This window comes from Gymnoscopelus braueri (genome assembly GCF_963280865.1).
Source record: "Gymnoscopelus braueri genome assembly, chromosome: 4".
NCBI classification, from domain to species: domain Eukaryota; kingdom Metazoa; phylum Chordata; class Actinopteri; order Myctophiformes; family Myctophidae; genus Gymnoscopelus; species Gymnoscopelus braueri.
Window position 1 is genome coordinate 29,453,778 of NC_137605.1, and position 26,411 is coordinate 29,480,188.

The 26,411-nt window shown below is 40.3% G+C and overlaps 2 protein-coding genes across 2 annotated transcripts in view; both read left to right on the top strand.

Annotated features, from left to right (window-relative positions):
* The window catches only part of syngap1b (synaptic Ras GTPase activating protein 1b), a 168,931-nt gene extending 163,485 nt beyond the window's left edge, over window positions 1–5,446 (top strand). Inside the window, exon 22 of the mRNA XM_080426138.1 lies at window positions 1,672–5,446. Within this exon, the coding sequence (XP_080282264.1) occupies window positions 1,672–2,007 (336 nt within the window). The 3' untranslated portion in view covers window positions 2,008–5,446. The remainder of the gene's footprint in view (window positions 1–1,671) is intronic.
* Window positions 5,447–10,089: 4,643 nt separating this feature from the next.
* Window positions 10,090–26,411, top strand: part of smg5 (SMG5 nonsense mediated mRNA decay factor) — a 32,204-nt gene continuing 15,882 nt past the window's right edge. Inside the window, exons 1-9 of the mRNA XM_080425511.1 lie at window positions 10,090–10,555; window positions 11,122–11,220; window positions 15,965–16,088; window positions 20,470–20,626; window positions 22,375–22,464; window positions 22,900–22,989; window positions 24,037–24,115; window positions 24,441–24,566; window positions 25,205–25,273. Coding sequence (XP_080281637.1) covers window positions 10,491–10,555; window positions 11,122–11,220; window positions 15,965–16,088; window positions 20,470–20,626; window positions 22,375–22,464; window positions 22,900–22,989; window positions 24,037–24,115; window positions 24,441–24,566; window positions 25,205–25,273 — 899 coding nt within the window. The 5' untranslated portion in view covers window positions 10,090–10,490. The remainder of the gene's footprint in view (window positions 10,556–11,121; window positions 11,221–15,964; window positions 16,089–20,469; window positions 20,627–22,374; window positions 22,465–22,899; window positions 22,990–24,036; window positions 24,116–24,440; window positions 24,567–25,204; window positions 25,274–26,411) is intronic.

A 26,411-nucleotide genomic window follows, 5' to 3' on the forward strand; every position in this document is an offset into this window, starting at 1 on the left:
GCAGACCAAACTACCCCTCTACAAAGCAGCTCTTTCCTATCTTTGCCCTCTCCAACACTTCATTCCATCCATACAACAGTACTCCTTCATACTTCCTTCCAAATGTGTGTACGGTGAAACCAAATTAACCATGGGTTAAAATCCTCCATTGCATATTTTCACCTTACGTAAGATTGCTCGCACATGTATGTTAAGTGAAACTGACCCCCTGTAGTCATGCCTTGACACTACACCAACAGATGTGTGAAGCAATCAAGTGCATCATAATTGTTTCAAGAGGCATTTCTACCCAGCCCACGTAGATTCCAACATTCAAACTGCTTGTACACAGTAAAATCCAGAATGTTCATTTAACTCTGAGAGTGGTCCAAACACTCTAGATTTTCTGTGTAAACTGACGCCATCTTATGTCAGCTGTTGGGCAAATTAAATACCATTATCTCAGATATCCTCATAGTTGTATATTGGCCCAATAACCCAACTGTTTTCTCTTCCCACTGCTCCTACACAGACTACAGTGAACCAGACTGGATATGAAGGCTTGTGCACAGACGTTGATAAATCAAATAACTGAAATGAATCTGATATTTGCGTTGATGTTATTCTGCGCCAATGTAGGTAAGGATAGATGGCAAACCCAAACTTTGACTTAATCACTAATCAAAAGTTCTAACTCAGTATATACACAGATGCAGCCTTTTTTTCTTCTTCATCTTTAATAGAACTCATTGCCTTGTCATCAATGGGACTGGGTTAGATATTTTGGCTTGTGATTTTGACACAGTTTTGGATTTCATCCCATAGGGAAATAAAATGCAACTTTATCTTGCTTTTCAATTTGGCGCTGAGCTCCACGTGGCTTTTGAGTTTTGTGCATGTTTTTCTTGGTGTCCTGGTAGGCCTAATGCTATGCGCTGCTATCATCCATTGGAAACCATTATTTAATGTAAGGTATATGCAACTCAAGCGAGCCTATTTGCATAGAAGCATAGTGGTTATTGAACAGGATTTGTAATCATTGGCGAAGAATGACTGACTTGAATTCCAGACGTTTTCTGACACCCGTCAAACAATAAACACTCCTTGCAACTCAACAAGAGGATCAAGACTCTCTGACCTCAAGAGTTTTAATTCCTTCCATCCCTTCTTTGTCTGTGTCCTCCTTCCTATACTGCCATTTTTATTGGTGTGTGTCATACATCGATTCTGTGACTCATTTGCCTCTCTCTCTCTCTCTCTCTCTGTCTCTCTTTCTCTGTTTGTCCTCCCATCTCTTATGTCTTTCATTTTCTAATCCTGCCTCACGTGTTTCTGCCATGGCTTACATACATGCTCATTCCTTAAATACATCTTTCTCTACTTCCTGGTTGTTGTTGTTTTCAACTTGATCCGTAATTCCTCCTGCCCTCCCCTCTTGGCACTCCCAAACTATTTCCTTCATGTCACATGCTTCTGTTATTCTCTTATTGTCTTTCTTTCGCTATACTATTCTCTCATAACTCCTTACTATACATCCATTGTTTGCCTTGTGTATTTCTCGTTACATACCACCCGAATGGATCATCTTTGCATCTTTCACCCTCTCTCATCCCTCCCATTGTCCACTGAATGGCCTTTTCTCCTTCGAACCATCACTCCTCCTCCCCCTTCCCTCTCTCTCTGTCTCGCTAGGAAGCCCAGCTTTCCTCCCTGGGTTCAGCAAACCCCGGTGTGAACACAGAAGGTGGAGGGGGAGGTGTTGGTCAAAGAGGAGAAGTGAGCAGCCATCACGGCCACAGAGTATCTCCCTCAGCCGTCTCCTCCGACAGCTCCCCCCACAATGGAGATCTCCCCCAAACCTTCGACCCTCCCTCTCTGCCCGCTACACATCAGTCACCTAGACAGAATGGAGAGCTCCGTGGCAACCAAACATCCTCCCCCATGACAACCTCAAAGGCAACAGGAACCCCAGCAACGGCAACGGCAGGCATAGCAGAAGCAGGGGGAGTAGGTCAAACACAACACTAAAGCCAAATCAGAGAGAGATGACACAATTAGAAGGAAAATGCTGCTCCCGCAAACCCTCCCCATCCCATTTAACGAGACAATATTGCTGACATACTATTTGGCCAAACAAGAGAGAGAAGAAAAGTGTGTGGGAAAGAGATAGTTATTGTACGTGCATTGCACATTAACACACCACAAAGGGCTCTTTATCAGACACTTGTCTTTTTGATGCTTAAACCGAGCTTGGTCAGTATCACTCTTGCAGGACAAGATATGGTACCCCTTCACATACTGTATACTGTTTGAATAAGCAGTTGACATACAGGTACATAGTTGCCAAACCAAGCCGATATGTGAACATCTGCTTTATGTCGCTCATCGCCTGTTTGTGGTCCATGAATAAGAATAAATGTGAGGAACAAGCACTATAGAATGTCTTGCACCCCAAAGACTTCTCAGTAGCCATTAGCCATAAAAGTGCTACGAGCCAGCTCACTGGATCCCTTGATTCCCAAGGATGCGGGCGAATCATTATTTATCTTTGTCCTGAATATGCCAGCTTGCAAATAGAGGCCTGACATCAGTGGCTATGAGGAACACCCTGTCGCGGTGGGGCAGTGACAGTCAACGAAGAATGCAACATTGTCACCTTTTACTTCCCGATCTTTTATTCTGACTTTATTTCTATATTATCATTTTGGCAACCTGCCGTGGCAGGAATGTTAGACCTTATCATTGTTTTGCAAGGGGGACTGGGTGATAAGATTGCTGTAGTTCCATTTGTTGTCACTCCTCCAACTCGATGGCATGATGTCCCTTTAGCCTGATTTATGCGTCGGCGACAAAGTGCCACACGACTCATCACTCCACAGAAATAACGAGGCGCTGCGTCAATGCTTTTTTTCAGTTGAAACTGTGTTTTTTTTGTCAAGCAACACGTCACACAATACTTGTCACAGAAGCATAGATCAAGCTTCATAACCACTGATAACAACTCTCCAAAACATTGTGTGTGACGGGTCTCTGTAGAGATGTGATTAATGTCGTCTGGCTTCCTTAGTGCCTTTGAGTGTATTTCAACAGGGTCTTAAAAAACAAAAACGTATAGAGGTATCAAAGGGAATCCAACTTAGCATTTCTTGTAAGCTGGACAAAAAGGCTGAAAGTGTGATAGAATTTTGAAGGACAAAATGTATGGAAAAACGCATAGACATTTTGAGGTTTCTTTTTTAATCTAAGGGACTTGTTATTGGACTGAGCTTGTGCAGTTTTTCTCTTCTCAATCTCAGAACCGATATGTGATCTACTGGTGCTAAACAGAAACAAATGGTGCCATTTCCAATGTCAAATGTCTGTGTCAAACATAGCACTGCCTCTTTCATTCTTCACTCACTTTCTTTCTCCAGCTGTCTGTCTTTGCCAAGGCATTGTTTTCAATATGTCTGTGTCTACATGTTTGTTATTTGTGCTCCCCTCTCTGTTGTTGTGTGTCTAATGGGGTAGTGGGGTCTACACATTTAGGTTTGTTAAAAAAAAGAATGACAGAGAGAAAGAAAGCAACAATCTCGGACTTGATATACAATAATCTCTAAAAAAAAGCCTGTAGTGTGGCCTGGAAATTGAAGGATATGTCATTGCAAATAACTGTCACTGAGTTATTTCAATTATGCAGTAAACAATTTTATTTTCCCTTAATGTGTATTACTTTTATTTTCTTTGGCATTATTTAGTGTCAGTTACACTTGCCATGGCATAGCTCTCAGTTATAAAAACAGGGCTGATTTTTGGAGATAGAACCAAGCTTCTTTGAATGAAATGGAGAAAGTTATGTGTTTTCAGGTACTGTATTGAGATAATTTCCCATTTAAAAGGTGTTGGTGTCAATTGTGTTGAGGGTACAGGAGATATGTAATCACAGGATTAGCACTTTATTCGGGATAAGCCTCCAGGATGACATTTACTGACAATACTACAATCTATAGTTTGAGTAACTTGGTTGTAAACTACATTATGTAATGCTTGCTAAATTGTGGTTCTGTACCATTATCTTTTATTTTGGGTAGTTACCACATATTTCAAATCATATTAGAGCAGTTGTATCCCAAGGACACTTTTTTTTTATTGTTTCTCATACAACATGTTATTTTGAACAAACATCTGTAATGGTATCTCTAAGGAGAGGACTGTTTATTTTTTGCTGTCGCCAGTAATTCTAGCCATCGAGTGCCTGGAATTCGGACTTGTAATAGCCTTTGGCCAATTAGACTAGCCAGTCATCCTACAGATCTCCAGGAGACACCAATTATCTTCACAGAATATAGCTCACAATGCGTCACGTTATGAGCTTGTGGATTGGCTATTTTTGTTCATCCCAGAATAGGGACACATAAGAATATAAGGCCCTTGGATATACAGTACAAAAAGCGCATTGCTTTTTGCATTTGGGAATAGCTGAACTGTGATTCCAATCAAGCGTTTGAATAAAAACGACACCTACGGTAACACAAGTATTTATAACACAAAATAAGAACAAATTTGGCCATTTTTGAAGGATAAGTTATTTGTTGACAAAGGATAACGCTCATACCATAAAGAATGAATTCTCTATATATTGAACAGGAAACTTCAGGTAATCAATTTCATTTCAACATGGATATAACATTTCGAAAATGAATTCTTAAACTAGTCATATGTCAGCTGCTGAAACATCAGTCTTTGAATTATTTGTAATGTGTTGTCATATCCCTTCATTTTGTGTATGAACTGTCCACTGTAAACTTTGTTTGGATGTGAATCTGTTTTCGTCTTTGTAGCCTCACACTGGTGGCATCCTGCAACAAGTTATTTGTTTAGATTTGTAACTGGAATCAAGAACCGTAGAAGATCTTCATCATATCTTCGGCCATTTCTCTTTTGAGAAAATTAATCACTGACTGTGGAGGGTCAAAATGGCCAGCACTAGTGTTTCGTACATACAGGTCATGGTAGGTCAGTGAGAGGTTTGATTAAGCACTTATGAAGAAGAAATGGTGACATTCCCAGAGTGAACAATATACCGCTGAACCACCAAATCTTAATGTTAGCAGTTCTACACAGGGAAAGTTTCTTTTTTTTTTGTCTTCTATTTTGTCATGACAGCTTTTATAGGGCTAAAGTTTTTCTTGTGAAAGCACTTGTGTCATTAATAAACACTGAATAAATCATCAGGCTAGATTTGAACATCACTGTATTGTGGTAGGGATATGAGATGACAGGAGTCATGATTGAGAAATTAATATTGCTATGAAAATACCTCAGTGACATCAAATTGAAAGACTCAGGTATATAAGCAGTTGCCTCAGAGCTGAACACAGAACTGACAAAGATAACTCCAGCTTTGGAAAGACTATACCATCATTATAGTTGGACTGACTGGAATGAAATCTCTTAGCTATGCTTCAGTAATACCTGATCAAGCACCTGCCCCGATCCTTCTCTCTCTGTCTCCCTGTTTTTCTCCCCTTAGCCACTCACAAAGCTTCGTGGAGGACAATCTGGAACCTAATTGGCTGAACCGCCACGGGAAATCCAAATCCACCGGGTGGCACGGTCAAATATCAAGAGCCCTCTCTCGTGACGCGATTGGCTGACAAAGGGAGAACTTGGGGCATTCGTCCCGTTCTGTTTGCATAAAGGATGGTGCAGAGCCCCAGTGAACCATGTAAGGATATGCTGGGCTTTTTTTTTTAACCTTCTTAACTTGGGCCCTCTCTCTCTGATTGGAAAACTGGATTTTTAAGAGTTTACGCCTTCTGATTAGATGTACAATATTCTTTTTGAAGATAGGCCCAACAATGTAATAGTATTTGTTGGCCTGTCAAGCATGCGAAGAAGCTATGCAGAACGTTCAATCAATAGAATGGAAGAACACAGAAGCAAAGGAAGGCACATTGCTCCAGAAAGAGAGGGAGTTATGTTGTACTGTAGGTAAGGTGTATTTCAAAGGTGCTTGACTTCTTTTCCTTATTTTTTCAATAGAAGCCCATTTATTTTTAACCACTTAAACCCTGGCATTCCAATTTTGGCATTCCAATTTTGAAAATGTAAAGATTTTCTAACACTTTTCAAAAATAGACAATCTACAACCTTGTGCGCTCGTAGATCAGCTATTTCCGAAATAATTTAGAAAACTGTTATGGTTAAGGGGTTCAGCGATTAAGTGGTTAAAGCATTTAATTTCCTCTCATAGTCTCTCCACACTACAATATGATTGCTGTTCATCCATTTAGTCCTTATCTTTCTATGAATTGTAAAGCATTATTTGATCACCTCCCTTTCAGATTTTCAATAATTTCTCAATTTATAGTTTTAGCTGTTTTATTTTAATCTCTTTTGGACTTTTATTTAAAGAATACTAAATATGCACAGCCTATACAAGTGAAACTGCTTAAAAAATCTTAATTCATTGAAAACTTTGAAAACTGGACAGAATGTTGATATTTATATTTATATGATACTGTTTATTGTTACCATAGTAGAAGAAATACTCTACATCAGAAATCTTCCGGAGCATATATTTATTTCTTGATAAAGATAGAACCGTCTATCTAAAGGAAGTTCATAAACCCATTTTATATGAACCAAGTTTTTCTTATTAAGACAATCTTATGGAACTTTGAGGAGAATCATTGTTCTAGGACTGTGACAAAAGGGATTAACTTGTGTTTTACCTGCTCCCCTTACAACGTTTTGCACGTTGCTGTGACTTGTGCTCTTGACTACTTGCATATAACTATTCTAAGATTGGATAAGAAAAGAAAAACGTGGATGGACGATGTTTTTCGCCCAACAATCGCCATGGAGCTCTCCATTTATGGACGATCTGAAACCCTTTGGATGAGGACATTCTTACCATCTGATTTGTATCTCAAATCTACTATCAGTCTACAGCTTAATGAGCAGTGATTAACTGATGGATTATTGGTTTCAGTGTGACCATTTGACAGAATTCTGGAGTTAACTTGTTATGAAACTCCTTGTTGATTTCTCTGAATGGACTCCACTGATCCCAACCTGAGTTGATAATCCCTGCCATTTCCATCGCTACATAGTAAAATCCTCAGTGTTCATTTATCCATTTGTAACTTAGAGAGTGTACAAATCAGGGTCCACTTTGTTCCATTTGCACACTGTCAGAGTTAACTAACTAACACAGAGGATTTTACAGCGTAATCACTTGGATATGACAGAGAGAGAGAGATATATTAGAGGTTCTGTTTAAATGAGTGAATGTGTTGTGTATATAAGTGTGTGTATCAGATACATCTTTGTGTATATACTGGGTAAATGTGTATATACTGTATGGTATGTCTATGTGTATATACTGTTTGATTGTATATGCAGAGTGTACAGTTATTTTTTTCCTCTAATGTTTCTCTCTCTGGAAATAGGTTTCCTCAATTACCAACATTGAGGCATGGATAGGTTTTAAGCGTATGGACAGCTATCAGGCACTTTCTGCACAGACTCACAAAATATCAGCAAGGTCTGTCAGTTATCGTATCTGTATTCTTGAAGCTCTCATACAAGAACCAACTCACATAATACTTAAGCTTGCACTCATTTTCTGTCCAACTAAAAGCTTTTTTTAAAGTAGATTTGAGTGGCCGAGCAATGTTTGTACATATATAGAATAAGACAATATTTCCAGAAACCTCCATCTGCATTTCTTTGAAATTCTTGAACTGTTTAAGTTCTTGCAGTATCTGATTTCAGTTTAGGTTCCTACAATATATGTTTGCAGCGGTTGTCTTTCAGAGTTATATATTTATTCTGACAGCCCTTATATATTCCTTGAAATTTAGTTCCCCAAATTCTGCCTATCATGGAGTCCTCTAACCTCTTGTCAGCTGAAGATTTGGTTAAGATGGCTATCCTTCCATGATGATACAGTCATTGTTTGCCATTGCTTGTTTTCGTATACAGCCTAATTTATACTTTGTCGTAGGACTGCATCGCACACTGAAAATATCTGGTTTTCCAGTGACAATCAGTTAACGTGAAAATCAGCTATTTTCCTGCGAGTGATGTGATCATATGACAAAGTATAAATTGGGCTTTAGTCCTAATTAAGTAAATGTGCCTCCCCTTATACCCTTCACTAACCTTAGACCTGTCAACTCTGCTGGTCAATCATTTACATACCTGTTGACAAGCCATAGCCCGCCTAACCCAAACTCCTCTGTTGTTGTTTTGAAAAGGACAGACATTTGGGGATTTTGTGTATATTAATGGAAGAGTGATGTTGAAGAGTGTATTACAGTTGTATATGGATTTGTTATGAATGTGGATATTCTGATCAACAAATTATTATTGTAATAATGATAATGATTATTGCCACTTTGATTTTGTTGATTAATTCCTTTGATGCAGTTGATGAAAATTCCATCATTTCTTTTTTTTGAATAAACCGGAATTTATATTTTTCGGGTGGGTGAATCTTGGACATAGAAATACGTAAATAAATTAATAAATAAACAATTACATTCTTAATTTGTTGTGAAACATTGTAATGTAATGTATATAATGTAAGGTAGTGTCTTCCAAGCCAAAGCATTTCTCTAGGAACAGTGGACTCTTAAGTATTGCCATGGAATTGCCAGTGCACCTTCATGTTGATGAACATACTGATTATGGTGACCCCATGACCTTTCCTTTAGTTCTACCCTGCAGGCCCTCAGGTCAATTTCCACTTGCCCACAAGATATCTCAAAATCAAATAGTCAAATAGTCACGAAACTTGCTGAGTGAATTCATGCTCACATATTAACTCTAACTCTCATTTTAGTGGCACCATGACGTCTCATCTAGCGCCACCCTAAGGCCAAAGTGACAACTTTGCACACAAGATATCTCATACAGGCAGATTGCAGGTTGAAAACAAATTTTGGTGACCCTGTATCTTTTTAAGTATGTTTATTTTATTTTGCTTTGAAGCTTTTGCTGTCATTTACAATATATCTTAATCATTCAGTGAATATCCAATATACCACCTCTCATGGCACTAATAATATATTTAAATGTTACTCCTTACTTTTCTGTTTCAGCCCTTAAAAGAGCACAGTGCAGGGCTCTAAAGAATGGCAATGTTGGTCGGTTAAACTACTTTGATCTGCTGCTAGTGTGGGGCTATTAGATTCCTCTATCTAGATTCTAAAGGCAGACAGACAAACTGGCAGTATAGTTTATTGATCCCTGGAGTAGCATGACATCACTCTTACAGACGCCACAAGTCAAGCAAGTAACAAACAAAGCAACTTCCACGTGTATCAGCTACTGCATCTTTTAATTATTAAATACCACTTAAACATAATATAATGTTATAAATTTAGAGCTTGCCCACCTTTTCCCAAGGTTATTAAATGAACATTTTCTGAAGGAAATCTGGCTTCCTGGAAAGTTAAAAATCATTATATAGCATTGTTACTGAAACACAAGAATAGAACTTCACACACACGCACACACTACACATCAACACAACTGATATCCTGTGTGGAAAGCAAACGCCTTGAGATGTAGATGAGATGTTGATCATAGTTTGTGTGAAGGAACCAATTCCCAAGTGTTCATGAATTGTTATTTTCCCCTGGATCATAGTGAAATTGACTATAAATTGTTTTTTAGAGTATAGTTGACCTTTATGGAAGTCGTTATAGTGCGAGATTTCTAAGACACTTACTAGTCCCACATAAAATGTATTGTTCAAGGTGTGTCTAGAGACTATTAAGAACTGAATTGTTTGAGTCTGTTAATATGGCTCCATAGTCCCTGCTGTGTGTGTGTGTGTGTGTGTGCGTGTGTGTGTGTGTGTGTGTGTGTGTGTGTGTCACACGCACGCGCGCACACACGCACGCGCGCGCACGCACGCACGCACGCACACACACACACACACACACACACACACACACACACACACACACACACACACGCACACACACACACACACACACACACACACAGAAGCCTTGGCAACCCAGTACTGCAGATCACAAAGCCATGGTGACTCGGTTTATCTCGTCAATATGACCTGTAATCTCGCGGTAGTTCAGGCTGGTCACTGCCTCCTGGAAATGATGGCCGCCTTCGTAGCAATGGCTGGAGCGGGGAACAACATAGGAAACATATCGGAGCGTTTTAGCTGACCAGGAACAGCGTTAAGTACGTGGTGCACCCCCGTCCTCCCCGGTGTCAGAGCGGATGGGTAGAGGGGGTCTTGCCAAAGGACACAAGAGACGAAAAAGACTTAAAAGTTAGGCGGGCATAGAGGAGGAAAGCTAACGTTAGCCGGTTAGCTAACGCTAGCTGGGCTATCAACACGGTTGTCACTGCCGGGGAGAAGCGACCCGAGCAGAGCCGTGACAACTGTGGGTCGAGGAGGTGTGTGGGGGTACCGTACCGTATCATACCGTACCGTACCGCCGACCTAACGCTGGAGCGTCTGATCAAATAACCTGCTACTTGCTAATATGAGTGGACCCGGGCAAGACAGTGAACCAGAGGCAAAAGTCCTGCTCATCAAGAGGCTTTACAGGTGAGTTTAAGGCCATGTTGCCCCCAAAACGCCACTATGTTGGCTAACGTTGGCATTGCTTCTTGTGGATACAGGATAGGTGGGCACTAGAGGGACATCTGGGCACTTCGATGTAAAATGGCTGTTTTTTTTACCAAAATGTTAAAAAATACAATATTTGAAAAATGGTCTTAAGTGTTATAAAGTAAAAGTATACACGATGTGAACATGCACGGTACATCCTTATTAGACTTAATTTGATCCTTCAACTTCTTTTTTTTATGCCCCAAAATGACTGGACATACAGGTTTTGTAACAATTGTAGAAATATTAGACCTTAGAATTATCGAATGTTTAGCATAGCTGCTGACACCTAGTTGTAAACAGGTACATCAGGTCTAGACATTGTTATTATCATCTTAGTCTGTTGGATAGTTATTGAATCCAAACTTAATAGTGTCATGGTGTATCATTAATTAATTGACGCCTGCTATAGGCTTGGAATCGCGACTAGGAAGGAAGATTTTTTTAAAACATGAATAACCTTATCGATTTAATAAATATGAATATTATTTTCCCTCACCAAGGGCTGTGGTGGAGTCTGTGCATAAGCTGGATGTCATCATTGGCAGCAAAGCATCCTACAGAGAGGTCTTCAAGCCGGAAAACATCAGCCTCCGAAACAAGTAAACTATTCCATCTAATATATACAATTGGCAAGTGTGGCTGTGTGTCTGTCTGTCTAGCCTCGTTCCCAGCCTCACTCATCTGCGAAGAGAAGAGCCTGGTCACGACCTAAAGCAGAGAGTGTCTATAGGGCAGGACTTCCGTCGTACGTGTTTCCCCCGGAAACGATCTTTTTCGATCAATCACAACACTCGTTTCATTCACAGAGAATGTAAACAGATTTGTAAAGCATCAACGTCATTTCCTTGGGCGGTACTTCCGCCAAATTCAACCATTTCCGGTTGTCACTTCCTAGACAACCAACAGCCCAGGTCTTGCCCAGCGTGGTGTCTGTCTGGGTCTCCAAAAAGTTAGGTTTCGCTTTCGGTTTGCGTGTTGCCAAATCATGTGCGAGAAACAAGCACCGGTGTTGCAATGAACGTCTACACGCTCTACTGTCTCTATCTCCGGTGTGCGGGCCAGGCTACTAGACGGTAGGCCCGCGTTGTGGCCCGAACCTCTAGTTCCATACATAGGCAACGTCATAGGATGTCATTATTACAAATTGTTTTAAAATGCATTGTTATAGAGTACAGAAGTCCTGACGTCACTCGTCCATCCCCTGGTTTGTAAAAGTAATTTCGCTATGGAGAATAACATTGGGTCATCTTAGAATCGTCTCATATAAGAATTGTGGTCCAAAAATAAACAAACTGTCTTGGCGATATTGTCAGGGGAGGTGGCTCTGTATCGTTTATGATAGTCAGTCACTCATATTTGAAACGGTCTGTTTCTGGCGAAAATCTAACTAATTCGTCGGAAGTAACATTAGCGTTTTCTCACCGTCAGTTGATGGTTCATATCCATAAGAGTAAAACCGCCGGGGTCATTTGTTTATTTTTGGAACACAGTTCTTATTTGACGCGATATTAAACACGTCTATGGGAATTCAGAACGGGGGGGAAAAAACGCGACCCAGGTAGGATTTGTAAATTATGTCAGACTTCGGTGCTCTATAGCAGTGTTTATCAACCTTTTTTGTGCCAAGGCACACCTGGCATAGCCAAAAGATCCCAGGGCACACCTAGATATACGGTATATATAAATATACACACACACACTAGGGGTGTGCCGATTAATTTCACTAATTTCACGAAACGATACGATACGATATTGGGCACACAACTTCGATACGATTTCGATACGATACGATGCATTATTCAGACATGCAAACTTGTAGCTTTTCAGCTTCCACTAGCCGTTTTGAATCCAAATAGGGCAATAGTGTGACACCTGACCCGAAAAAAAAACACTGTTGTCACCCTTTTCACCTCGGGGCTGTTGGCATGCCTGATTATTATTATTAAAAAAAAAAGAAAGAAAAAAAAAAAAAAAAAAAAAAAATTTCAAACCATCTTCAAACGGCGCGGCACACCTCAGCAGTAGCACCGGCCCAAAATTGGGACGTTTGCCAGGGTTGATAAACACTGCTCTATAGAACTACATTTGAAGCTGTTGGAATTCACATTAGCCTCTGTTGTGGCTTGCACAGCTTTTAAGACTATCATGATTTCACATAAGGTAAAGGGGCCATACGAGCATCAATACATGTAGACCTATTGTCTATTCACAGCTTCTTAACCCATTAAAACTGGGAAAGCATCCGTCATTTAAAATGTTTGCGTTGGCTATTCTAAAATAGAAGATATACAAGCTCACAGAACGTCACTTCGTGCCGCGCTGCGAGCTTGTACATCTGCTATTTTTTTTACATTTTTGAAAAATCTTGAAGTGTGACAACTACTGGTTTAGAAGGCGTTTGTAGAATTGACCTCAGGTCTTAATGCAGAAGAATGCCAGCACTCAAGGAAGTGTCCTTCAGGACCTTTTTCATTAGGTAGGCAGACTAGGCACGTGAAATGCGTTTCGGCCGAGCCTTCCTCATGACCAGACTCTCCTGATGTGCGTTTGTGTGTTGTTGCCTGTGCCTACAAAAATGAAAACGTACCTGAAGGACAGTTCTGTGTGTGGTGGATTTTATTGAACTCTCTTGAGGCAAGCCGGACCCCCAGCGAATGCTTCGCGCGGGAACGTGTGAATCTGCGTGCTAGTGCTATGAAGATGATATCCAAAGCGCCCTCCGGCTCATAAAACTCAGTGTGTGTGAACACAGGGCATAAATGAAAGTCCTTTTTCACAAAGGCTTGTGGCAGTGGCCATGGTCGGCACTCGGCTGCCGTAACTCAACGCATGCGCAGTTCGATCATCCCATAGCTTGCGGCGCTGTAACCATGGCGTCAACAGATCACAAGTGTCCCATAGCCTGAACGCAGCTGTTTACCATAGACTGTAGGTGTTTACACAAAAACGCTAATAAACTGCTTACATTTTGGGAAAGTGAAAAACAGGCGTTGCAGTTCTGTACATATGCTAATGGTCAATGCCCGTGTTTGAATTCAGATCAATTGGTCAAGACACTGAGGAGAAACCCCTGCTTAACAGGTTTTGATGACAGAATTCTTTGACAGTTTCCCTTTGATGAGAGGTTTGCTTAATTATAGTAGGATATAAAGAAATGTGTATTGCAAAAATAGGTATCCTGGTGGCACTATAACAGGCTGATAATTGGGGCAGAGGTTCTGCTCTGGCTTCTAGGGAGTGTGCGGGAGTTTCAAGCCGAACGGTTCAACTGTGCCGGAGATTAGCTGCTCACGGAAAGACGGACACACAAACACACACGGGAGAAAACACAGTCTCGGCCACGCCTTCGGCCTGGCAGAGACAATAAATCGTGTACCTTAGTTTGAATTTAGTTGGTAAATCTTTTTCGGCTAGGAATATTTCAGTTTTGCTCCCAATCTAGACTTTTCACATCGATCTGTGCTTTAAAATGCACAATATTGGAAGGTTGACACAAAAAAGAACTGCTCAATGATATTTGTTGTTTGTTTGATTTTCTATCTCAAGCATGTTTTGAGTTTATGCAAGTTGATTTTCATAAAAAAATGAAATGAATGGAATCCAGTGGATTCCCTGACAATCAAAACAAACTACACTATGCTTTGGAAAGTTGTCTGCAGTAATGTCAAGTTCACTGTGAGTCGCAGTCAGTGGGCAAAACATGCCAGACCAGTGCTATCTTGCTTTAACCTTATGACCAACAGTTCACTATCCTCTCATGAATAATAAAACAAAACAAAAAACCTGCATGACTTGTAGACTAATGCAAACCCAAGACACCATGTAATTTACTGTATTGCTGCCTTAAAATGTATGATTGATGTGATGATAAGGAGAGAGGAGGATATGATCCCATCATGGCTCTCACATATCCTTTAATTCTGGGGTATGATACCATCTGCTGTTAAGAGTGGTCTGCTGTTTATAGAGCTAGATGGGAGTGCACTCTTGTGCCATATGTGTCATACACCAAGCCAGGCTTTGGTGACGCTGCCTCTCTGGATACACATTGGCGGTTGATGCCATTGTCAGCAACTTTTCACTAACCTCAATCCTAGGCTTTTTTGCAAGAAAGAGAAAGCATAGCGTAACTCTCAACAGAAGCGATAAAGAGAAATGCATTAAGCACACAGATACATTTATATATTCTCAAAAGTGCTGATACAAATGTAGCAGCAAAAGGGGATAAATGAAATGGGATCATCATCTTATAAGCTTCTGCATTGTTTGTATGTTTAAATTGGGTACTTGTAGGGTGCAGCTCAAGGGTTATTTAAACGTAGTTACACACCGGTGTTGCACAAGGAAATATAGCTGATCTGCAAGCTCACAATCCGTAGTATGACTTGCTGTGAGCTTGTAGATCTGCAATTTTGGGTGAGTGACATCGGCACACAACTAAGTATAATGGGGTTTAACTCTGGCAATGCTACCACTCTCCCCATGTCCTATTATAGGGCTGCAACTATCAATTATCTTCTATTGATTATTTGTTTCAATTGATCGAATAAATAAGACGCGATACGTTTTTATATATAGTACAATAGTACATGTTATGAATTAGAATTAACGTATTGTCACATCAGGTTTTACAGGTGTAAAGAAGTGGGTGAAAAAATGTAGTACTTTTACTGGGTAGAAACGGTAAACAAATCTAAAAGATATATAAATGTATACAGATAAGCATCTATAGTAGCAGGTTCTAGACATGAGCATTATCATATGCAGGTGTGCCTGATGGGAGATAAAATAAATAGAGTATATGAATGTATGTACTGTATATGCATTTAGTTTTTAATTTATTGATATATAGCAACATCAAAAAAAGTCTAATAATTTTTTTATAATCAACTAAATCGATTAGTAAAGCTCGTTTTTTTACGTGTTGCGCAAAATTGGTAAATCTACAAGCTCACAACATATCACATTGTGATTTGTGACACAGCATATAGATTTGATCTTTTGGAATCAATAATTTCATTACAACAGATTATCTTTTGTAATTGATCAGATCTATTATTTCGATTAAATGTTAAAAAACCCTAGTCCTTCCGCATTGCAAATTTATGAACCCTTTACAATTTTATAATCTGTCTACAATGGAGACAATTTTATGAACAGGGAAAACAAGATCCAGTTTAGACTGCATCTGTGAGAAGGGAAAGAGGTACCACAAAGTTGAACTCCGCTAGTTATGAAGATCTCTCTCACTTCCTAGGGGAAGTGATTCTCCACCAGCCGCCATACTGATAATTAAACTATTCCTGACCTGTTTGTGTGTCCATATGTATGTCTTGTGTTTAGGTTGAGGGAGCTCTGTGTGAAGCTGATGTTCCTCCACCCAGTGGACTATGGCCGTAAGGCCGAAGAGCTGCTCTGGAGGAAGGTCTACTATGAGGTCATCCAGGTCATTAAGACCAACAAGAAGGTAAAGTAATCTGGTAGCTGGCCTAAAGAAGAAAAACACAAAGGTGCATTGTTGAAGCATGTATTTAATTGTAGACACATTATAGAGAAAACAACAATACAATATTGAGATAAATTGAATGTCAGTGCTTGCTTGGTCTTTAAATGTTGTGTTTCCAGCTCTACGGTAGTTATATGCTGTCATCACAAGGGTCTTCTCAAGAGAAGCAGGCAAGACATGAATGTTTCTGCAGAGAGGGAGAGAGAGCGCACACAGATGCTGGTCTGTCTTGACACAATCACTACTCCCGCTTTCTCGTTGGTTGATTATATTAACCATAGTGTAAAACTGTGTGATAAAAGTAAGCCTCGCCGAGCCCTGAGGCCCATAGGGCAGGAGCCTATCTCCTGTTTCCTTAGCGTGAGGCAGCTTGATGTACAAGTACATCCCCCTGGACATGACGCTAGTATGTCGCAGGGACTTACCCCAATCCAACCCTTGATGCTGAGTGCCAAGCAGGGAGGCACTGGGTACCATTTTTAGAGTCTTTGGTATGACCCGACCGGGGATTGAACTCCGACCTCCCAGTCTCGGGGCAGACACTCTAACCACACGGCCACTGAGCTGGGCGAAAACTGTGCGATAAGCTCCTGCATTATAAGTTGCACATTTGCAGGAATGAAAAACAAATTTGCATTTCCTGCAATACCACGCAGAAATTCAGTCCAAGCTAAAATAAGTATGCCTTAATTTGTCCACTTGCCAAAGTGGACACATTTTTGTGGACTAGTATTGGGTTATAATCATTGCACCAATGGGCATGGTGACATTTTGTAGTGTATACATCATAAAACATTGAACTTGTGGGACGGACGATACATCTATCATAACAAAAAAAAAATTAACCCTTGCCTTCAAAATGGCCTTAAGTGCAATTTATATACTTTTTGTTAAGCAAAGGGATAGGTGACATTTGAAGTATAAATACAATTTAGGGTTTTTATTTTATAGTATGAACATGCACATTTTCAGCATAGGTAAAATGGATCCCCAAACACTGGCGTCATGCTTTACCTGTGGAGCTATGCTGATCTCTTATCAAATCATATCGCCACGTGTGAAAAAGGATTAGAGAAGGTTGCCATATATAGAGGGATCAGTGTAATTATGCTGACCAACAATTCACTGTCACATGTTGTAGATGAAATAATTTTTCACAGGACAATTTTCCACACCATAAATACTGTTGCATTTTCAGATGCCTTTCCGACTAAAAACCTTTCTCCATATAATCAGAACCTCTCACTGAACAGAATGGGACTTAAGGCAGGTACAGACTGCAAGACCTTAAAGTGGTCGGGGGGTCATCTGATCGTTAAGCATAACACACTGCAGGAGTTTATTTCTTGAAATCGGCTGTCATAATATCGTTGTGGTCTTCACAACAGGATTGATCCCCGACAAGGGCTGACACACTGCAGGATAGTTCACTAGGATGCTATCTCCAGAGTCAGACCCAATACATACATTTGAGTTTATTCCAATTCATTTTAATCGACGTATCCCGTGATATGCCTCTCTCCCTCTCCCTCTCCCCCCTCTCTCGCTCTTTCTCTCTCTCTCTCTCTCTCTCACACGTCAAGTGCGCAGAAGCGGTCAGTGACAGCGTTGCCATGTCCGCTTATTATAAGCGACTTTGGGCTTGTTTTTCTGTAGAGTTGCTTGTAAATATTGGTTGTTGCGGGGTGCATTTTTTGGGCTTATTTGTGTAGTTGCTTATTTGGCCTTGTTTCCTAATGTTGTTTAAACAACACATAATATGTATTTGTCCACAGACCCCCCTTCTGTAAATATGTTGTGCCATCATAGACCCCCATACAAGATTTGTGTGGATTTGGAAAATATTCCACAATTTTCTCAAGATTTTTCTTTGAAAATAGCTGCGATGCGTTGTGAGCTTGTAGATCGGCTATTTTCAAATATCCAATGTATTTGTAAATAGGTTTAAAGTGCTAAGTGGCCTTTTCTTGGGCTTGTTTTCATAGACCTGGTTGCTTATTTCTCTCGCAACATCTGGCAACGCTGTTCAGAAACAGCGTGCACACACACACACACACACACACACAAGTCTCGCTCTCACTCTCTGTCTCTCTCTCTCTCTCTCTCTGTACAATTCCTCTAAAATAAACAGCCCACCAGGCTCGCTCACTCTCTCATTTTGTTTTATAATGTTAACTTAATACAGGACTGGACGGTAATATTGCGGTAGGGACTGTTTGTTGTGGTCAGATCCAGCGACGCTCCCCTGGCCACGGTGGCTGTAATGTGCTCTCATTGGCTGTAGCGTGGATCTCCTCGCAGACCCTTTCATAATGTATGATACTGTCCGATCTCCTGTCTGCGACAGAGCTGAATATCTAACATGGTAGTTATCTGAAAACGGTCGGAAAGCCGTCGCAGAGCGGATAATCGCGGCCACATCGTCTCGCGGTGCCTTTCACACACAGCGAGCATTATCTCGCAGATCAAAGGCCGATCTGCGTCAGATCGGGAGGTTTTGTCGGCGAGCGCCAAAAAATGTCGGCGACAGCAATCTCGGACCAAATCTCCTGCAGTGTGTATGAGCCCTTAAGGAATGGTCAAACAGGCGGTAGGATGTTCTAATGGTCATGGAGACAGGCCTGCAACTAGATGGTCACAGATTCGATTGGTAACAGCTCTGTATTCAAGTGCCCTCGAGCAAGACCACAAACATTTAACTGCCTGTAACTGTAATTCAGCAGTTCAGTGGTTAATATTGTAAACTTAACATCTCTCATCACAAGGTTAGTTTTGCTCCTATAAGTTCACTCACTCTCAAATAAAGCATTAATGGGTGATATTTGATCAATATTGTCAGCTGAGAGACCCTTGGCTTCTTTGGTTTGGTGGTATCCTCTACAGGCATTAAACCAGATGTACTGGTTTAATGTTTTTTTTTTTGGGTTTCCCAGCTACTACACATTTCTGAAGGATATTCCTTCAGGTTTTCCTGCTTTTGCTCTTTTTCCTCCTTTTTTTGTTTTGTTCCCTTTCCTGTGCTACTTTTTAAAACATATATACATTTGGCTGTTTTTTTTTCTCCCAAATTAGTCTTTACGCCAGTTAATCCTCCGCACACTGATGAAGGCTGGATAGGTGAAACGTTTGGCATCTTGTCAATACGAAGCATATGGAACAATACAAAATATGGACTTTTATTTCTGAGTGCAACCCTCCATGGTTTGATTTGTTGAACGCACCAGAGTGGTCAGCGTTAAGTTTGCCAATTTGTCCTCCCCACACATTTTTGTATTCAATTCAGAAATGTGTGGCCAGTGGCAATAATTGCCACTGCTGTTACCCTAGCCCTAACCTCGCGTCACCAGTCTTTCCACCTCGGAGGAAACAAGCCTGGTATGAGTTACTAAAGACCCATATGATCCGGTCTAGGCCACGCCTACTGAAAAAAAAGAGAAAAGAATCCTCTTTCCGGATTCTGCCCATCCGGAATTTCCCCGTTTGATAATACAGACGCTAAATAGTCTCCGGATAGTGCACGCACATTTATATTTAAAAAATAAGCTAAACTATGCCGCATCAAGGATTTTATTAGGACGGACCTATTTTGGGGTGAGTCAGGGTGAGGTCTTTCCGGCTCTGCCCATCCGGCCGCTTGATGACGCGCCTGGTGACGTAGAGTTAGACCGGATCATAGACCCAAAAAGATATGCTGCCCAGGCTACCCTAGCCCAGGGCTACTAAACTTAAGATGGATCAGGGGCCACTCAGAAAAATACCAAAAGTCCAAGGGCCGCAAGCTAAAAATGTCGGTCCTATTTTGGATTTTTTGATTTTGTAACACACTACTACACATTGTTATTGTTATAAGAAAATGTACATTTTGACATCATATTCTTTTCACTGTAGCTGTTTATTTTTTGTGTATATCCAGTGGCATCAGTTCAGCAAAAGCTAAGGTATGGCAAGGTTAGGGTTGCCAACTCCCAGAGATTGAAATAAAAATTGGGGGTCAAACCCCCCAAAAACCCCGAAATGCATAGAAAACTATGCATTATACCTGTAACAATTTGTTTTTGAAAAAAAATTAAGCAACCCATATATTTGAACGGAAATGTATATTTTTATCCTGTGCTTGAAAAATAAATAAAGAATAAGCGGGTTGAGTAGCGCTGCCCTAGCCTGTAGGAGTTGCAGCAACAAAGACCTGGCTTCCCTCCTCTGAAAACAGCCAATTGTGTTCGTACCAGCCAGATGCACCGTAGTGGATTCGAACCTCTTTGTTGGTACTTTATCCTTGCACCACCCTTTTCCTTTCTTCTAATTCTTTCATCCCTCTCTCTCTCACTCTCGCACTCTGTAGCACATCCATAGTCGCAGTGCCCTGGAGTGCGCCTACAGGACCCATCTGATTGCTGGTGTGGGCTTCTACCAGCACCTGTTGCTGTACATCCAGTCCCACTACCAGCTGGAACTGCAGGACTGCATTGACTGGACCCATGTCACAGACCCGCTCATTGGTTAGTGCCAGAGACGGATCATACACACATGGCATAAGTGTCTGTTCTCTCACTCTCTCTCTCTCTCTCGCACGCGCATACCCATGCTCTCACAACACAAAATGTGTCCAACACACCAGACATTTATAACATTTGAACTAATCCTATAAATCAATGTCATCCATCCATGATTCAGTCCTAAGAGACATCAAATCAGTAGACGTGTAATGATCCATCAATCTATTGATTCCACAGGCCACAATCCAATGTAATTGAGGGAAAGACAAAATATCAATTCCGATCATAAATGTATTTCAAAATGTAATTTTATTCTGCGGAAATGCACGAAAATCCAACAGCGGTTGTGGCTTGTCGGTGCTAAACGTCCTTCAATTTCCGTAAGTGCACAAGGATCCTTATTTTCTCTGAGTAATATCTTTATGGCAGCCATCATACAGTTTGCAGCTTTTAAAGTGGTAGATCCCTCACAGCCTCTCCTTAGAGGAAAAGCACCTTCCCCAACAAAAATACAGGCAGCATGGATGATGTGGGAATGTTAACCCTTCTCTGGATCACACTTTCATTAAGCAAAGTTAATCATGGTTTATGGATTTCACGGGAGAAAGACATTGATGTACTAATTGTTGGATTAGCTGGCAAACTGTAAAACGACGTCTAGTAATTAAACGATTCATGGCTCCATGCAAATAAAGTGGCCTAAACGCAAAGCTCCACATAGCAGTTCATATATTATCAGAGGAAACTGTCAATTCTGAAGCAAAATAATTGTACCTGTCAAAACGAAGGAGACCTAATCAGCATGTTTATAAAATTCCACGTCTGTAAATAAATTAATTCATATACTCATTGTTGATAGAATGTTGATAGACCATGCATATATCCATGCTTATACTCTTTGTTGATGGACCATATATTCATTCATATAATCACTGTTGATGGCTGTATATTCATTCATGTATTCATTTATATTTATTGATGACTACATGTGTTCCCTCATATGTCCAGTCCTAAATCTATTGAGGGTTGGTTGACCACTGTCTCTTTGAGGGACCAGGGACCTGTTGGGTGGGGTCTGTCACCAGATGTTTGTTTGGGACATACTTGGACTCCCATTCCTTTATCCAAGCCGATTGGGTGGTGAAGTCGGCTGGTGGGGTTTTCCTTTAAAATTGGTTGTCTAGATGGAAGTTGAGCAGTGGGTTGGTTGAAGACGTCTGCATTGATTGGTAGATGGGTGTGTCTTTGGTGTTTGAAGCATCCTTTTGAGTTTCTCGCCACCCCACCACTCGATATGTGGTGGGGTTTATTTGCTAGATAGTCATAGCTCCAAATAAGATACAATGATAAACAATAAAATTATTACATTTCAGTATGTTGGTGAGCTGATTTAAATGTAACATAAAAGTGTTAGACCCCCAAGTAATATGCCCCTGAATCAAATTGTTATCGTATATTGGCCAAATCATGTGCAAATCAGGGAATCAAAAATGAATCAAGAATCAAGGAACCAGAGCTCTATTTCACTGACCTTTTCACTCTGTACTCCGTTATAATGTTGAACGTCCAGGAATGTAACCCCATGTTCTGTTGTCAATCACAATTTTCTCCAGATAAGTGTCAGTTACATGTTTCCCAAAATAAACGACACTCATACAAAGCATCTGCATTCGGCAGTGTTTTTAATGAGCTAAAAAAGATGATGCATGTTGCTGCAGTTCATTAATAAAGAAACAAACGTTTCCCTGCAGGCCGAAAGAAACCGGTGACTGCCACCCCCAAGGAGATGGAGTGGGCACAGATGGCCTGTCATCGCTGTTTGGTTAACCTAGGAGATCTATGTATGTAATATGAAATTAATCTAATCTGTCTGTAACCCAGTTTGTGGTGAATTGAGAGAATCGTGAGTGTGTGTGTGTGTGTGCATGTGTGTCTCTCAATTAGCCTAGAATAGTTTGGTAACGTAATAGAAACTGTACTGGTGAAATGGCTATTGCATGGTTTCGTGCACTGCAGAGAGACTATAGAGTGGTATAGAACATTTTTGCTTATATTTCATGGCCAATCCTAATGGATCAAATGCTCAGTTAGTTTGTCTTCTTGTTTTGGCTTTGATTTGGGCCTTAAGCTCAAAAGTCATACACATCTGTAGTGTGAATGAAGACCAATATCTACGCCCTTCATTCCAATCTTTATCCACCATTTACAGTCCTCTAGTCATATTGGTTTCGTGAGATTCTAACAAGCTTTTCTCTTGAATGTTTGTCATGTCATAGCCCGTTATCAGAATGAATTGGCCGGGGTGGAGGCTGAACAGCTTGCCGAGAGGTTCTACCACCAGGCCTTGTCGGTTACTCCACATGTAGGTGAGTGACTGTGACCTAAAACCTCGTCCCACGACGCACTGCATCGGTTATGGGACACCTGAAAAGCGGTATTGTGTACTTTAAGGGTTGGTGTTTTACCAGGCCAGGAGAAGTTGAAGGAAAGTGTATGCTTGTTTACGTACTGTATGTACAAATATAATTCTATAAATTAGAATTGTGATGCAACAAACTACTTCTGTTTACCAGAAGAGGGCAGTGTTTTTGCCCTGATGACTTGGCGATGAACTCAATGGCTAGTGTTAGAATATAAATTAGTTATTGCAGATTCACACCACTATTATACATCAGTAGTGCAACATTTAAATGTATGAAATATTACAGAGTTTCATTTGAAAATAAGATATCACATGATTTGGAGGAACTGATCTCTGCTCTTACATAACATTTTTATTATTGCTATGTTATCTCAATAATAGCACTGCAAAAATACTGGTGTGTGTAATGTCCTACAGTACATTCTGGAAAGTTAGGCTATGAATACTACTTCACTTAATTTTAGTTTGGATTTAAACCCAGTTGTTTTTAACTCGTTCTGAACACATTGACTGCCAATCGCGTAGATCTACGTGAACCTATTTAAAGCCGCCACGTGCCAATCGCGTAGATTTCACAAAAAGTGCACTTTCTGAAAATTTTTATCCACTTCCGTTTCCGGTAGCACCACCGGAAACGGAATTATTCGTGTTCCGTTTTTTTCGATCGTATCCGCTTCCTGTCTGGGATCCTGTCTAAAACTCGATTATCTCGGTTGTTTTTTTTCTCCTCGCTGATCACTGTTTAGCGTTCACCGCTGTATCTTCAAGATGGCGGCTCGGATTTGGAAAGGGTTTTCGCTGGCCGTTTCACACAGATCCCCTGTGTGTTTAGAACCAAATGAACGCGCACTTTTAACTTATTTAGCAAGGTCTGTGGCGACATGAAAAAAACAAAAAACAACAATAAAACGCTGGCACTGTTGAGTACATTATGATATTAACCTCTGGCATGGAATCTGTTAAAAGTGTTCTTAAAATGTTTTATCTGCAGGAATGCCTTTTAATCAGCTGGGCACGCTGGCAGGGAGTAAGTTCTACAATGTTGAAGCAACATACTACTACCTACGCTGGTGAGAAATGATTTAGTTATAATTAAAGCAAGCACTATATACATCCTGTTTCAAGTATGGCATTGATAATGATAATAATGATAAACATGGAAAACAGAAAACCAATAGCCATCAGTTTAATTTAACCAAAATGGGAGTGTCTTTGTCCTAGTGGAACCTTGTTGGGCCTTATCAGGTTATTGTGTATTAAATACATTTTAAGATGTTTTTGGAATATAGTATTGTGGGTTCTACATTTACTATTTCTTGAGAAATAATGTCAGTCATTAATTAAAGCAGGTGGGTCCCATAAATGAAGAAACTAATGCTCCCTGTTTTCCATCAGTATCCAATCAGAGACCCCTTTTGAGGGTGCCTATGGCAACCTAAAGCGCCTCTTTGACAAAGCTGCCAAGATGTATCACCAGGTCAAGAAGCAAGAGATGAAAAAACTGTCACCTTCCCGACAAAGGTAAGGGTACACTTAACCAGATTCTTTTCCCAATATTTGATATAACCAGCACACTGATCGCCTCAGGCTCACGTAGCCAGTCTGGGGAATCGGAGGCTGTTAACTTTCCACCGTTCTAATGGATTGGTTTCCAGGGGTAGGGAAACATCTCAGATGTAGCTCTTCACTTTGTTTACTGGCCAATGTTTCTCTGAAATAATGTCCTTATATCCAAAGAGCTTCATGTCCATATCTGTGTACTAAAGGAACCAAATGGACCTGTACACTAACACTGAGGATTGTATTAGTAGACCTCTGTGCGTAAATGCAGGACAACCATCTGCGAGTCTAAGCCTGTGCCTCCCAGCGTGTGCTTAAAATAATGATATCTCCCCCATTATCTTATATACTACAATTAGAAAAGGGTGGATTTTGTTGTGGGGGCAGTCTAATCGTTGAGATCCCTAAAACTGTTTTTCAAAACAATCTCAGATCTTTCTTAGATTTTTGTGCTGTGTACATGACAAATATCCTAGCAGAACCTAAAATGAGGGTGGGGAATGTTATTTGGGGATGCTTTGAACCTTATAACGGTGTTTCACTAGTAGTGACAGATGGATGGTTTGCCATAACATCTATTACTATTATGTTCTGTTCAGATCTAAAGATATTAAGCGACTCCTGGTAAGCTTCATGTACCTCCAGAGTTTACTACAGCCCAAGAACAGGTAAGGGCTTACTTATTTTTCTCTGTGTATAATAAATAAATAACAGTCAGGTCCACTTTGTCTGTGGTTCTCAATCTGTGCTACGGGACCCCCAGGGGGGTCTCCACATGATTTTGGGGGGGTCCCCAGATTCACATATTTATCTGTGGATATGAGTCAAACAAAGTGTAATGCCTCAACTCTTACATTCTACGTGTTTGTGTGGGGTCCCCAGTTCAAATATGATTATTTTGGGGGATTGCTGCCTGAAAAGGTTGAGAGCCTTTCATGAGAAGAATGTTAGCAAAACTATACATCTTTGGAATCTTCAGAACGCGGGGAATCTATCATCTATCTTTGCATTTGCACAGACACCTGCTTGGCTGACATTTTGGATGTTCATAATGGCCACCATAAAATACATAATTTGCTTGGCTTCTAGACGAGCTAGAAACTTAAATTAGCCAATTCTATGTTTTCTGGGTCAAGGAATCCAATAAAAACCTCAAACATGTGCTCAGCATCTTGCAGTGTCGCCCCTAAGGGCACCCTGAAAAGAATGATATTATGCTTCTAACTGATATATTATATTAGGTACTATTCATTTAAATTAATAATGTATTCCGTAGATTTGTTCTTAATAGCTCATATGAATGAAAATAAATGCTCCCCCTGTCTGCTGTAATATATAATTTGATGTAATATATCTGTCACAAAGAGTGAGATAACATTTCATTGGCACAGACCATGCATACATTTTATTTGTGGATTCCACATGCTCTAAAGATTCCAAAAATGTTGAACAAAAATACATAGTGAACCTGACTATAAATAAAGATAACATTACCTAGAACAGTTTTTGATGCACCTGTTTAAGCTGCTTGCTTCAATGCATTGCTGCTAATTTGCTCTAAACAAGTACATTTGCATGACATTTTCTGAACTTTTGCCCATCTCCATTGAAGGTAAAGAGTTTATATGCATCTTCATGTAATCCTTTATCCTTTACACACAAATTAAAACACTTGTCGGTTTATAAAGACCGAAGCCACCAACAATGTACAGAAATGATTCACAAGGTTTAATAAAGCATGATATCATGTGAGAGAGTGCAATATATAACGACAAGCTCAGGTATCAGTAATCCGTTTTCTGAAGT